Consider the following 14,675-nt stretch of genomic DNA (forward strand, 5'->3'; position numbering starts at 1 on the left):
GGAAATATGTGACTTAAATGACAGAGAATTCAAGATTGCAGTTCTGAAAAAACTCAACGAGATGCAAGAAAACACAGAAAGGCAGTTTAATAAAACTCAGAAACACAATCAAAGAATAACATGAACATTTTACCAAAGAGATTGACATTTAAAAAAAGAACCAAATAGAATTTCTGGAAATTAAGAACTCAATAGAAGAAATGAAGAATGAAATAGCCAGCTTAGGTAGTCGAGTTGACCAAATGGAGGAAAGAATCAGTGACATCGAAGATAGAAACCTGGAAATTACACAGATGGAAGAAGAAAAAGACTTGAGACTTAAAAGAAATGAAACAACTCTACAAAAACTTTCTCACTCCATCAGAAAGAGCAATATAAGAATAATGGGCATACAAGAAAGAGAAAAAAGAGAGAAGGGAACAAAGAACATATTCAAACAAATAGTCACTGAAAACGTCCCAAACTTGAGGAAAGAACTGGATTCTCGAATCCAAGAAGCAAATAGAACACCTCATTACCTCAAGCCCAACAGGCCTTCTCTAAGGCACATTGTATGGAAGCTGTCTAAAATCAACGACAAAGAAACAATCCTCAAGGCAGCCGGGGAAAAGAAGACGGTAACCTACAAAGGAAAGCCCATTAGATTACCGTCAGATTTTTCAGCAGAAACTCTACAAGCCGGGATGGAGTGGAACCAAATATTCAAACTACTGAAAGAGAGAAATTATGAGCCAAGAATTGGTATACCTAGCAAAGATATCCTTCAGATATGAAGGAGGAATAAAGACTTTTCCAGATATACAGAAGCTGAGGAAATTTTCTAATACACGACCTGCACTACAAGAAATACTAAAGGAGGCTATTCTACCACCATCAACAGGGACAATATGTGGCAACCAAAACATAAAAAGGGGGAGAGTAAAGGCCTGAACCACAATATGGGAATGGAGAAAGTCAGCATGCTTTAGAAAATGGAATACTCTTAAATATCAAACTTTTACATAAACTTAAGAGTAACCACTCAAAAAAAATCCAGAACTGAAATATATACTGTAATAAAAGAAGAAACAGAGGGAAACATCATAGAATACCACCATACAGAAATAACAGACAACAACAAAAAGGCAAAGAAACAATAGAGACACAGTCTTACTGGAAAACTAAAGACAGAATGATAGGAAATTCTCACATATCAATAATCACCCTAAATGTAAATGGACTGAACTCACCAATAAAAAGGGACAGAATAGCAGATTGGAACAAAAAACTAAGTCCAACCATATGCTGTCTCCAAGAGACACATCTCAGCTACACGGACAAGCGTAGACTCAAAGTAAAAGGATGGAAATTGACACTCCAAGCAAATGGTATCTAGAGAAAATCAGGTGTATCCATACTGATAGCAGATAAGACAGACTTCAAGGTGAAAAAGGCAACAAGAGACAAACACAAACATTTCATAATGGTAAAGAAGGCTATACAATAAGAAGATGTAACAGTCATCAATATTTATGCCCCCAATCGGGGAGCACCAAAATATACCAAGCAACTACTAACAGAACTAAAGGAAGAAATTGACCAAACCACAATTATACATGGCGACCTAAATACATCGATAGCTATGAATAGGTCATCCAAACAGAAAATAAATAATGAAACAGCAGTCTTAAATGACATATTAGATGAAATGGACATAAGTGACATTTATAGAGCACTTCATCATAAAACACCAGGCTATACATTTTTTTCTAGTACACATGGAATATTCTCAAGGATAGACCAGATATTGGGACATAAAACTAGCCTCAGCAAATTTAAGAAGACTGGAATCATACCAAGCATATTGTCTGATCATAAGGCTTTGAAATTGGATATCAACTGCAAAAAGAAAGCAGGAATAAACACAAATACATGGAAATTAAACCACATACTTTTAAAGAACGACCGGGACAAAGAAGAAATTAGAGAAGAGATCAAAAGATATATAGAAACAAATGACAATGAAAATACATCCTACCAAAATTTTTGGGATGCAGCGAAAGCAGTTTTAAGAGGGAAATTTGTATCATTACAGGCCTATCTCAAGAAACAAGAAAAATCCCAAATAAAAAAACCTCATGTTACACCTTAAAGAATTAGAAAAAAAAAACAAATGAAACCCAAGGTCAGCAAAAGAAAGGAAATAATAAAAATCAGAGCAGAACTAAATGAAATAGAGAACAAAAAGATAATAGAAAAAATTAATGTGACACAGAGCTGGTTCTTTGAAAAGACTAACAAAACTGACAAACCCGTGGCTACACTCACTAAGATAAAAAAAGAGAAGGCACTAATAAAATCACAAATGAAAAAGGGGAAGTTATAACGGATGTCACAGAAATACAAAGGATCATCCAAGAATATTATGAAGGACTATATGCCACCAAATTCAATAACCTAGAAGAAATGGACAAGTTCTTAGAAACATATAGCCTTCCTAGGCTGAACCATGAAGAACTGGAGAATCTAAACAGACCAATCACCAGTAAAGAAATTGAATCAGTCATCTAAACCTTCCCAAAAGCAAAAGTCCGGGACCAGATGGCCTCACCAGTGAATTCTACCAAACCTTCAAACAAGATCTAATACCAATCCTGCCCAAATTCTTCCAAAAAATTGAAGAAAAGATAGTACTCCCTAACTCATTTTATGAGGCCAACATTACCCTGATACGAAAACCTGGTAAGGACAACACTAAAAAAGAAAACTACAGACCAATATTTCTGATGAATACAGATGCAAAAATCCTAAACAAATTCTAGCAAATCGAATACAACAATGCATTAAAAAGATTATTATTCATCACGACCAAGTGGGGTTCATCCCAGAGATACAAAGATGGTTCAACATATGCAAATCCATCACTGTGATACATCACATAAACAAAACAAAGGACAGAAACCATATGATTATATTAATTGATGAGGAAAAAGCATTTGACAAGATACAACATCCATTTATGATTAAAACACTTAATAAAATAGGTATAGAAGGAAAATACCTTAACATAATACAGACCATATATGACAAAACCTCAGCAAATCTCATAATTTATGGTGAAAAACTGAAGCCCTTTGCTCTACATTCAGGAACACGACAGGGCTGTCCCCTATCACCTCTGCTTTTCAACCTAGCTGTCCCCTATCACCTCTGCTTTTCAACCTAGTGTTGGAAGTCCTCGCCAGAGCAATCAGGCAAGAGAAAGAAATAAAAGACATCCAAATTGGGAATGAAGAAGTTAAATTGTCACTCTTTACAGATGGCATGATGCTATATATGGAAAACTCCAAAGACTCTACCGAAAAGCTATTAGAAACAATCAACAAATACAGTAAGTTGCCGGCTACAAAATCAAAGTACAAAAGTCCATTGCATTCCTATATGCTAACAATGAAATTTCAGGAAAAGAAATAAAAAAAAAAAAAATTCCTTTTGCAATTTCAGCAAAAAAGAATAAAATACCTACGAATAAACTTAACCAAGGATGTGAAAGTCCTATATGATGAAAACTATAAGACATTTTTAAAAGAAATTGAAGAAGACACAAAGAAATGGAAAGACATTCCGTGCTCATGGATTGGAAGAATCAACATAGTTAAAATGGCGATATTACCCAAAACAATATACAGATTTAACGCAATCCCCATCCAAATCCCAATGGCATTTTTTAAAGAAATAGAACATAAAAATCATCAGATTTGTTTGGAACCGCAAAAGATCCAGAAGAAAAAAGAACAATGCTGGAGGTATCACACTCCCTGATTTTAGCTTGTATTACAGAGCAACAATAATCAAAACAGCATGGTACTGGCAGAAAAACAGACACATAGACCAATGGAATAGAACTGAGAACCAAGAACTAAAACCACATAAATACAGACAGATAATTTTTGACAAAGAAGCGAAAAACAGAACGGAGAAAAGACAGCCTCTTCAATAAATGGTGCTGGCAGAACTGGAAAGCCATGTGCAAAAGAATGAAAGTAGACTGCTATCTGTCACCATGTACCAAAATTAATTCAAAATGGATCAAAGACCTAAACATAAGACCTGAAATAACAAACTGCATAGAAGAAAACATAGGTACTAAACTTATGGACTTTGGGTTCAAAGAGCATTTTATGAATTTGACTCCAAAGACAAGGGAAGTAAAAGCTAAAATAAATGAATGGGACTATGTCAAACTTAAAAGCTCTGCACAGCAAAAGAAACCATCAACAAAATAAAGAGGTAACCAACTGAATGGGAGAAGATTTTTGCAAATAGTACCTCCGATAACGGGCTAATATCCAAAATATACAAGGAACTCATGCAACTCAATACCAAAAAGCAAACAACCCAATTGAAAAATGGGCAAAGGACCTGAAGAGGTATTTCTCCAAAGAGGAATACAAATGGCAAGTAGATATATGAAAAAATGTTTAACATCACTAATCATCAGAGAAATGCAAATAAAAACCACAATGAGAATCACCCCACCCCAGTTAGAATGTCTATCATCAACAAGACAAATAATAACAACTGCTGGAGAGGCTGTGGAGAAAAAGGAACTCTCATACACTGTTGGTGGGAATGCAGATTGGTGCAGCCACTGTGGAAGGCAGTGTGGAGATTCCTCAAAATTTAAGAATAGAATTACCACACGACCCAGCAATCCCTCGCCCGGATTATCTACCAAAAAAATCTGAAAACATTTATACATAAAGACGTGTGCTCCAATGTTCAGTGCAGCTTTATTTATGGTGTCCATGACATGGAAACAACCAAAATGTCCTTCGATAGATGAACGGATAAAGAAGTTGTGGTATATATACACAATGGAATACTATTCGGCAGTAAGAAAGACGAAATAGGATCATTTGTGACAACATGGATGGATCTTGAGATTATAATGCTAAGCGAAATAAGTCAGACAGAAAAAGGAGAGAACCCTATGATTTCACTGATATGCGGTATGTGAGCCAAAAACGACAAAAGAACAAGACAAACAAATGAGAAACAAAAACTCATAGACACAGACAATAGTTTAGTGGTTACCAGAGGGTAAGGGGGGGGGGAGTGATAGATGAGGGTAAGAGGGATCAAATATATGGTGATGGAAGGAGAACTGACTCTGGGTGGTGAACACACAATGGGATTTATGGGTGATGTAATACAGAATTCTGCACCTGAAATCTACGTAACTTTACTAACAATTGTCACCCCAATAAACTTTAATTTAAAAAAAAAGAAAAAAAGAAAAGCAAAAACTCCACAAGCACAGAAATTAAAGACAGAATTATGACAATCTAAGACCCTGAAGGCATCACTTACACAAAAGAAAACACCAATATCCATATGCATACTGGTGATTCTCTTCTTAAATAGAATAATTTAGTTATTTTCTAAACTGTACCCTATTTAAGAAGGCAGAGAAATGTACTGAACGTTTCCAGAAACACTGGCATTTCAAAATAAAATTTGGTATATAAACAAATAAATTTATAACCCAGGAAATTCAACCATTCAGAATGACCAAGTAAATATAGTCATGATTTATTTTACCATATTTAACTGTTAATAGGCTGTTAAAATTTTTTAACAAAGGCTGTGACAAAATTTTTCTTAATAGCAAAACTGCCACAAAGTATAGCTAAATCCTCCTTTTATTTTTAATATGACTTTACCTTCAATGTAAAGGAAAAGACTTTAAAATTAGGCAAATTTTACACTTAGAAAATAAAAAGTTAATTTCGGAATGGTGTCAATTAAGGAAAAAAATGCCATTGACTTTGAAGTTACGTTTTCTAGATGCATCTTCAAATTCCTTTATAGGATACCAAGAAGTCAGGTTACTTTCTGACATTATGAGAAACTATTCTTTATCATCTGAATTTTCTGATCAATCTTATCACCATTATTGAGATATACTTTGAAGTACACAACATCACCAATTGAAGTATTATTTTTTAAATAAAAAATGCTTAAACTGAAGATAATAAAACCCTTAAAACTAACATCTAGTTTACAGAAAATCTGGAGGATAGTAAGAAAATAGGAGGAACAAGTTAAGACATCACAATGAAACAGACAAAGCCAGTAATTAGTACATTCTATTAGGTCGAAGCATATGAGATATTTGGCTGTTTTGAACCTCAAAAATGACAATTTCTTATGGTTCAACTAGATATAAGAAAACTAACCTCATTTCTTCTACAAATTAATAGCATTTAAAAAATGGTAGGGGGTAATAGCAAAAGGTGGAAGCAATCCAAGTATCCATCAAAGGATGAATGGATAAACAAAACGTGGTATATACATACAATGGAATAAGCCATAAAGAGGAAAAAAATTTTGACACATGACAACATGGATGAACCTTGAAAGCATTATGGTAAGAGAAATAAGCCAGTCACAAAGGACAAATATTATATGATTCTACTTATATGAGATTCCTACAGTACTTAAATTCATAAAGACAAAAAGTATAGAAGGTAAGTTGCCAGGGGCTAGGAAGAATGCAGTTGTTTAATGGAGACAAGAGTTTCAGTTGGGGAAGGTGAAAAAGTTCTGGAGATAGCCAGTGACAACGGTTATACAATAAAGTGAATGTACTTAATACCACAGAACCATACACTTAAAATGATAAATGTTATGTTATATATTTTACCACACACACAAAAAAACGATTGGAGGAGCCTATTCTAAATTAAAGGAGACTTAAGAAACACAACCAAATGTGATCTGATCTTGTTTAATCATGCTTCTAAAACCAAACGTAAAAAAAGAAAATTAAAAAAATTAAGGGACAACTGGTGAAATTTAAATGTAGACTGGATTAGATGTTATTAGGAAATTATTGTGTCACAGTGATGTGGTATTTATGCAATAATGCATTCTTATTTTTTAGAAAAGTAGACTTAAGTCTTCAGGAGTAAAATGTTATGTCTGCTATGCATAGATAAACAAAAGAAGCAAATACAGCAAATTATTACTTATTAAACCTAAATGATATGCATATGGGATTAATATACTATTCTCTCTACTTTTTCTACATAGTAGAATATTTTTATGATTAAAGGAAAAATTTAATTGTTTCACTATGCATGTGTCTTAATCTCCCAATACTTTATCACAATGAAAAGTTTGGACTTGATTTGGGGAACAGTAGGAAAAGGCATTAAAAGATTGAAAGTGTCAGTTCAAAAATACACTTTAGAAAAATTTTTGTGCTGGTGGTACCCAGCAGGATGTATTCATTCAAGAAATATTTTAGTGCTTACTTTATTCCAGCCACTGTACCAAGAAGTAAGCAATGGAGATACATTGTTTTTGCCCTCAAAAAGCTCACAAACTAGTAGGAGAAAGATAAAAAGTAATTAAAATGTGTTATAACTACAATGAGAAAAATATACTCAAAGTTCTTCCAAGAATGAAGACGGCACCTAACTCAACCTGGGAAGATGAAGGGGATTCAGAAAGATTTCTCAGATCTAAACCCAGAGTTGAGTATTTAAGAGGGATAGCCAGGCAACCAGAGGCAGGGAAGGCTATTCCAGTCAGCAGGATAGCCCTGAGAATAGAAATAGCATTGGCAAGCAGAGGAGGGCAGGATTCCAGATTATGTATAAGCATATAAGAAGTTCAGTGTTGCTAGAGCTTAAAGGAGCCAGGGCAGGTGGGGGGTGGGGGTTACCCTGGAGAAATATAATCAGGTATCAAGCTCAATGAAAAAAAAATCTCATAAATTGAAAGAAGAACACCACTTTGGAGGCAACTTTCAAACTGCCAGGTGATGATAAGTAATAAGGCCCAAGGTAGGCTGGAGGCAGTGGAATAGAGGCAGGGCAGAGACAGCAGAGATTTAAGCTACATGACTGGCATCTGACTGAATGTGGAAGATGAGGAAGAAGTCCAAGAAGCCTCTCAAGTTGCAAGTTCAAGTCACAGTTAAAATGATGATGCCATACACAGAAAAAAGAAAAAATAAAGGCAGAACATAGCTTTAAACACTCTGAGCTTGACAAACTTGATGTGATGCTCATGGGATTAATTTCTAGCAGATGATTAAAACAGATTTAAACCCCTCACCCCACTCCACTGAAATACCAGTTAAAACTAAGAGGGCTGCTGATGTGGGCAAGAACAGTCTATATGAGGCACGGACAGAATCCCGAGATACGCCCATACTCAATGGATAGGAAAAAGAGTTGGCAAAGCCAACTGAAAAAGAGTAATCAATGAGCTAGCAGGACCCGGAAAGATTATACATACTGTTAATGAATTCAAGAAAAGATCATTACAGTGTATCTGCTATACGACATGGATTCCTGAAAATTTTCAGGAAGAAAGAGGAAAATACATCAAGACAGTTGGAGCCATAAGCACCTTTACGACAGAACGTGCAGTTCAATGAGGCCAAGAGGCAGAATACAGGTGAATGGGCAATGCACACACTGCTGTGCTTGCTGTGTTCAACTGTGTTTCAATCCTTCAACTGTGTTTGCATTCAAGTGCTGTTACTTGGGAGTGCGAAACAGTTAATATGCTGGTAAGAATCAAACATGAACATGAATTTTGCATTAACTAAAATCATTCCTTTTTACCATTTAATTATGAATTAGTTCACGTTACAGAAAAACATTATAGCAAAGAGAGACTGTCACAGGAGGGCTAGGCAACAGTATCAATGCCTTGGAGTCAACACCAAAAGAAGTAATATGGTACTTTCGCTCCCAAATGTAGTGTTTTCAAGTATATTCTCTAGTCTCACTTCTCAAAGAGTATTCAATTTTATATATCGGTCACTAAATGACCGAACGTCCCTACCCTCAGTGAGCTTCTTCACAGAGCCAACATACTTCAACAGCTATTCACACATAGAATTTGTGGCACGTCACAGCAACTGATCCCAAGACAAAGGGAAATTTACTTAGGATAGCAATAAATACAGAAGGAAAAGAAAAGGAACTGATAGTACTAAGTATGTTATTAGTCAACCAAGAAAGGCCCCATGGAGAACTTCTGAAGGGTGTTTTTGAATGACATCATGTGGCAGAATTGCAATCTTGGTGTTCCAGAGATATACAAAGGACTCTGAATTGAGAAAGGGTTTGCCAGAGTGAGCCCCACTAAACCGATAGCAAAAGAAAGTATATAGGAGAACAGCATGTACCATCATGGAGGGGAAACCGTGTTGGTTACTTCACCATCTCAAGTACTTTATCATGGCTGGCACAAAGGAGATGTAAGGAAGGGTGGTTGGTGAGACAGAAAAGGTAGGGCCTTTTGTGGAATTACGTGTGGCATGCTAAGAACTTTTAATTTTATCCTGAAGGCAATGGGAATGATCTTACCAAGAATGTTACACGAAAAGATTTCAGGAAGATCAATCCATGAGATACACTGGGGTAGGACGAGACCAGATAGGAAAACCGGACACAGTATCACGCTTACATGGGTGACAATGACAGGGGTCTACACTAGGGCAGTGGTAGTCAGGTTGGTGACAGAGATAAAAATATGATGGCTCTTCAGATGCCTAATACAGAGAAGTGAAGGGGAAAAGAAGGGAGTCAAGGACAGAGTTTTAAGCTCGAACCATTTGATAGTACCACTTACCAACAGAGGTTCCAGAGAGAAGAAAGTTTGGTAGTGCTAGCTGAATTTGCAAATGAGAAAATATATAAAAATACCTATGATTAGAGACTAAAGCATAAAGTTTAAGCGTTAAGCCCAAGAATATGGGTTATGATTTTTCATTGAAACCAACTATCTGGATCTCCTTACTAATAAGGAAAGTTTATAAGGCTAAAAAGGAAAAAGGAAATAAATCAAATGACAAAGAGGATGTCAAAAATTTTTATAAGCAAGGTTTTAAAATACCAAAACAGGGCTTTCTGTGATGTAGTTAAGATTTCTTAAATATTTTCCACATCAATTAACTTGCAGATGTGCTTCATACCGGTCGTCTTAGGCTCCACTCGGTGGAGACAGTACAGCACAGGGAGCAGCAGTTCTGGCTTTAGTGTCATGCTCCTTCACTGTAAGTCTAGGCTCTGACACTTAACTCCCCTGTGACTTAGAGCCAGTTACTTAAGAATTGTAGGCCTCAAGTTTCCTCAGCAGCACACGCGGATAATAATAGTACATACTTCATAAGATTGTTGTGAGGACTGAATAAGTAATACATATAAAGCACTTGAGGTACATTGTAAACACTCACTAAGTGTTAAGATTTTTAAAATAATAATTATAGCTACTGTTACTGATGAAAATGTCACATCCTTGAGGTATACAGGTGCAAGAAAAAGAAAAGCTGACCTGGATGGCAGTTAGCGGAATGTTTGAGTTGTAAGTATTCATTAAATGGAACATTTCTGTTTTGTGTACTTTTCTCTAAATAATTTGAAGTTTTAAATATTTTTTCAAAGGAAAAAAGCTTAAGGAACCAATGCCTTACATGAAAATAAAAGTAATTATTTTCACGATGTGTCTCCTAGTTTTAGCTACAAAATCCATTTCTCCTCCCCAAGCTCCAAACTGCTATCAGTGCTAATGACTCCCTCCCCTACCTCTATCTGTCACCCTCAGCACAGCCTTTATCCCCTTTGTCTCCTGTGAGCTTTACACAGAAGAGGACGAGAAAGGAAGAAGGAGATGCAAATCCTCATTCCATGTTATGACCATGACTATCCCCAGTCTCAATTTTTTGGAAAATTCATTGCATACAGGATAACAGCTCCAATGCCTCCAGAATTAATTCTACATATTACCGCCACTACCTTTTTCCATTGCTCTAATCATGTTACACCTTCTAACTCTCCTCTGACATAAATTCCTACAGTTCTCCCTATCAAGAAGTTTCCAAGCAACTCTTTGCTACAGTCATTCTCAGACCACCACGGGCCATCAGAAGTCTCATCTCTTCACTCCCTAATCTCATCTCTCTTCTTTTTCACCTGCATCTTTATTCACTAATCTCTCATGTGCAGTTCAAGTTTGGTACATATTTCCTGTAAAATTCACCAACCTCTCTTCTATGAAGCCATTCCCGACTGAATATGAAATTACTTTCTCAACCCTCTCCCCACTCACAATTCTCCAACTTAACTCTATAATTATTTTCTTTTGGAAAATATGTTATTTTACTATATGTAAGTAGCACATAGCAACCTTTGTCTATCCTATATGTGAAAGGTAAAAAACGATACCTCATCAAAGTATACCTCACTGTTTGGAAACAGCCTAATAATCAGAACTACTTAGTCACAGAGCTACACTGCAGTGTAAGTTTCTAATGTAGTGTAGTTTCTAATGGGTAAGACTAAATTAGGTATGGTACCTAGCCTTAGCTATACCTAAATCCACAGTAAAGGAACTTGATCAGCTTCAACCCCGGTTCCCCCTTTAGTCACATCTCTAGCACTCCCTTCTCTATCAGCAGTCCTACTGCGTTCTGTACTCCTCAATTATTGCTCCCTCTAGTCTGGAAAGCCTCTTCCTCGCCCTCTCCCTTTCCCTGGCCAACTTTCTTTCATCCTTCAGGATCTACTCACTCCCATTCATCCACTAGGAATCAACCAGAACTTCTCCCTTGACTGCTCAACCCCAAGTTAGGATCTTCTTACGCCTTCTCAGAATATACTTAGTGATGTACTGTATTGTAATTATCAGTTTACTTTTCTATCACTCTTACTGAACTATAATCTCCTTGAGGTACAGACTGAATTTTATTCCCTTTTGTATCCCCAAGACCTGACTTTATTAGATACCCAGCAGACAATTAGTGAATGAATGCTCATACCCACTCTGTGACCTTGCGCAGGCTACACAGGCATGCTTGAGTTTCCTCATCTAAAGTACTTTCCTCCTGTAAAGTGCGTATAATGCTATACCTAGCTCACAGAATTGTTATAAGGATTAAATGAGGTACCATGAAGCTCTCAGTAGTGTCTATCACGTAGAACTACCATTTGAATGTCTGCTATTTCATGCCTTAGTTACTCTAATATATGCTGGGAAATGTAATGTTGTGACCAACATTTTCAGGCTGAAAGGCTTAGCAACCATGCCCGTAGAAGTCATTGGTTACATTCTGGTCATGAGCAAATATTTATTACATACCTATTACGTGCAAGAGTCCTTACTAGGTATCACTGAGATTCCAGAACACAATAGAGGCAAATAATAAGACAAAAACCTGTACCAATATCCAAGAGAGGGAAGAATGTTACTAGTTCTTTTGTACAAACAATATGGGTATTTGTCAGACTACGTAAGTTTTGCTTTATAATAGGGGAAAGCTTCAAGAACAATTACTGATAGCAAAAGTTCAAAATTAACTGCTATCATCACGAGGAGTAATAACGAGGCAGTTCCAAAATTTCTTGTTGCTATTCCTAAATTTCACTTTGGCTTAAAAGTATTTTTCACACACACACACAAAACACAACACTTAATCAGGACCAGAAGAAAGACAGATGAGCTCTAGTTGTCTCATTCAAGTGGGAATTCCACAGTATTTCCTTAGGTTTTTCCCATTTAGTATTTAATTGTGTAGCTCTGGAAAAATGGCCTGAGTTTTTTTGGTTTTTCCTACAAAACAGAACGCTGAATGGTAAATTTTCCCCAACACCTCTCTTTAAGAGGATAAAATGCACACTTCTTATTCACACTGTCCCTTTAACAAGAACTACAAAACTGCAAACCATGTCACCTGGTCTTCGAAAAGGAGCTTGTGGACTTAACACCACTTTTCCCTTAACAAATTCAGAGGTCAGAGTCCCAGTGAAGTTTGTGCATTATACTACGTTGCTTTTAGTGGCTGCAGAGAGACCTCTAGCGCTGCCTCAATAAGCCGAGTTTGCAAATAGTACCTGCTAATGTCACCTTAATGAGACAATGGCAACATGCTGTGTAGCAACGAACTGAGTGACCACATTAATGTTTACAGTTTTGCAACCACATGGAAATTCTACCAGCTCGGAGCAAGAGATATTTACCCGGCCGTATGAACCTATGAATCCAATTTATTTCAGTAAAAACATGTCAAGGAAATTATCCATCCAGTGCACACCCCCCACTACAAGTAAGAAATGCTAAGAAAACAGGTCCGGTGAGCGGAGGTCGGAACAACGTCGCTTCCAAAGCCTCAACACAATAGACGGTAAACTATTGTCCACCTTCAGCTTGCTCCAAATGCCCGCAGTAACAGGAGTGTGTGCTGGAACAGCTCAGCACGACCGGTCCAAAGGACAGCACTGGAATATAAGAAAACGGTCCTGGCGCATCCTACCCTCCCCCACCCACCACCCTCAAACAAGTCAGTCACCCGGCTGGTCCCCACCCCCCTCTGCGGGCCGCCACCGCCCGCCTGGGCCCGGCTGGCAGAAAGTAGGCGCGGAGACCGGCAGAGACAGGCTCCATGTGCGGCAGCGCGGGAGGCACCTGGGAGGCTGCGCCGGCGGGAGGTTCCACCGGCAACCGGGGCTGGCCGCGGCCGCCCCTTCGGCGGCGCGATCCCCACACCCGGGCGGCAGCCTCCCCGGCCCGCGAGGCCCCAGCCCGCGGACCCCGCCTCAGCTCCACATCCCTTCCTCACAGACAGCAGGCCGCGCCCGCGTGACGGGGCCGAAAACCCCGGCATTTCCCGGTCCCCGCGCCGGCAGCTCCGGAGGGCGGCCACCGCCGGCCCGCGTATCCGTCGCCCGCTCCGCCCAGCCCTGGGCCGCGCGGAGGGGAGGCGGCGGCCAACTCCGACCCACCGCGAGCCGGCGAGAGCCAGCCCGGCGCCGGCCCCCCGCCCCTTCCCGCCACCGCGGGGCCGGCGCGGCCAGGCGGGCGAGCCGGGCGGGCCCAGACCGCGGAAGCACACTCACTTCCACATCGCGGCCCTTGTTCTTAAAGCTCTTGATGCGGTGGTTCTCCAAGCCGGGGTTCTCGGCCATGGTTGCGCGCGGCTCCAGCGGCGGCTACTCCTGCGGCTGCGGCGGCGGCGGCGAGTCTCGGTGCGGGAGGGGGAGGAGGGGGAGCGCGGGAGGGGAAGGGAGGGGGAGGGGGAGAGGAGAGCACGTTCCGTGACGCCTCCGAGCGCGAGGTGGCAGCAGCGCCGGGGGAGGCGCTGGCCGACTGCCGGGCGGGGCGGGGCGGGGCGGGGCGGGGCGGGAACCGCGCTGAAGAACCGCGCGCTCCCGGGTTGGCTGGGGTCACGTGCCCAGGGTCCCCCCGGGCCTGGACGCTCGCCTGCTCTAAGTGCCAGGGGTTATCTGGATGACCCCCGCCCCCCACAGCTAGGCCTCCCCACAACCCCTCTGTGCTGCCAGTGTTGTGCCAGCAATGGAGCCAGACTTGGCGGCTTTTACTGCCCCTCCCCAGACCCCGAGCTGTGGACGCAAACTACAGTTCCCAACATGCCAGGCTCCGGCGGTCTAACGCTCCTGGCCTTAACAGAACCTGAAGGCCGGGAATCCTAAGCGCGCGGCTTTCCGCGCGGCGCGCCCCGAGAGCTCGGGCGCAAAGCTCCGCCCCAAAGGCCACCTCTGGGCGGGGAAGTGGGAGGAGCTTCCCCGGAGATGGCATCGTGTGCCCTATTGGGAGGGAGGGGGCGGGGCTTCTTTGGAGGCTCCTGAAATAGCATCCACCCTCAATGGCTGTTC

At 40.0% G+C, this 14,675-nt stretch overlaps 1 protein-coding gene across 4 annotated transcripts in view; it reads right to left on the reverse strand.

The window, feature by feature from the left end:
• KPNA3 (karyopherin subunit alpha 3) overlaps positions 1-14,307 on the reverse strand; it is a 101,567-nt gene extending 87,260 nt beyond the window's left edge. The window contains exons 1-2 of one of the 4 annotated variants that reach the window (XM_081045922.1): positions 13,622-13,744; positions 13,203-13,280 (exon numbers count right to left, since the gene is read on the reverse strand). Coding sequence is in view for 2 of the 4 variants with exons in the window: in XM_081045920.1 (XP_080902046.1) it covers positions 13,899-13,967 (69 nt within the window). In the remaining 2 variants the exon portion in view is untranslated. Of the gene's footprint in view, positions 1-13,202; positions 13,281-13,608; positions 13,750-13,898 lie in introns of those variants that run through there. The other 3 variants (XM_081045920.1, XM_081045923.1, XM_081045921.1) reach the window with 3 other exon arrangements.
• Between the last annotated feature and the right edge of the window lie 368 nt (positions 14,308-14,675).

This window comes from Rhinolophus hipposideros, assembly GCF_964194185.1.
Source record: "Rhinolophus hipposideros genome assembly, chromosome: 4".
Classification (NCBI taxonomy): Eukaryota; Metazoa; Chordata; class Mammalia; order Chiroptera; family Rhinolophidae; genus Rhinolophus; species Rhinolophus hipposideros.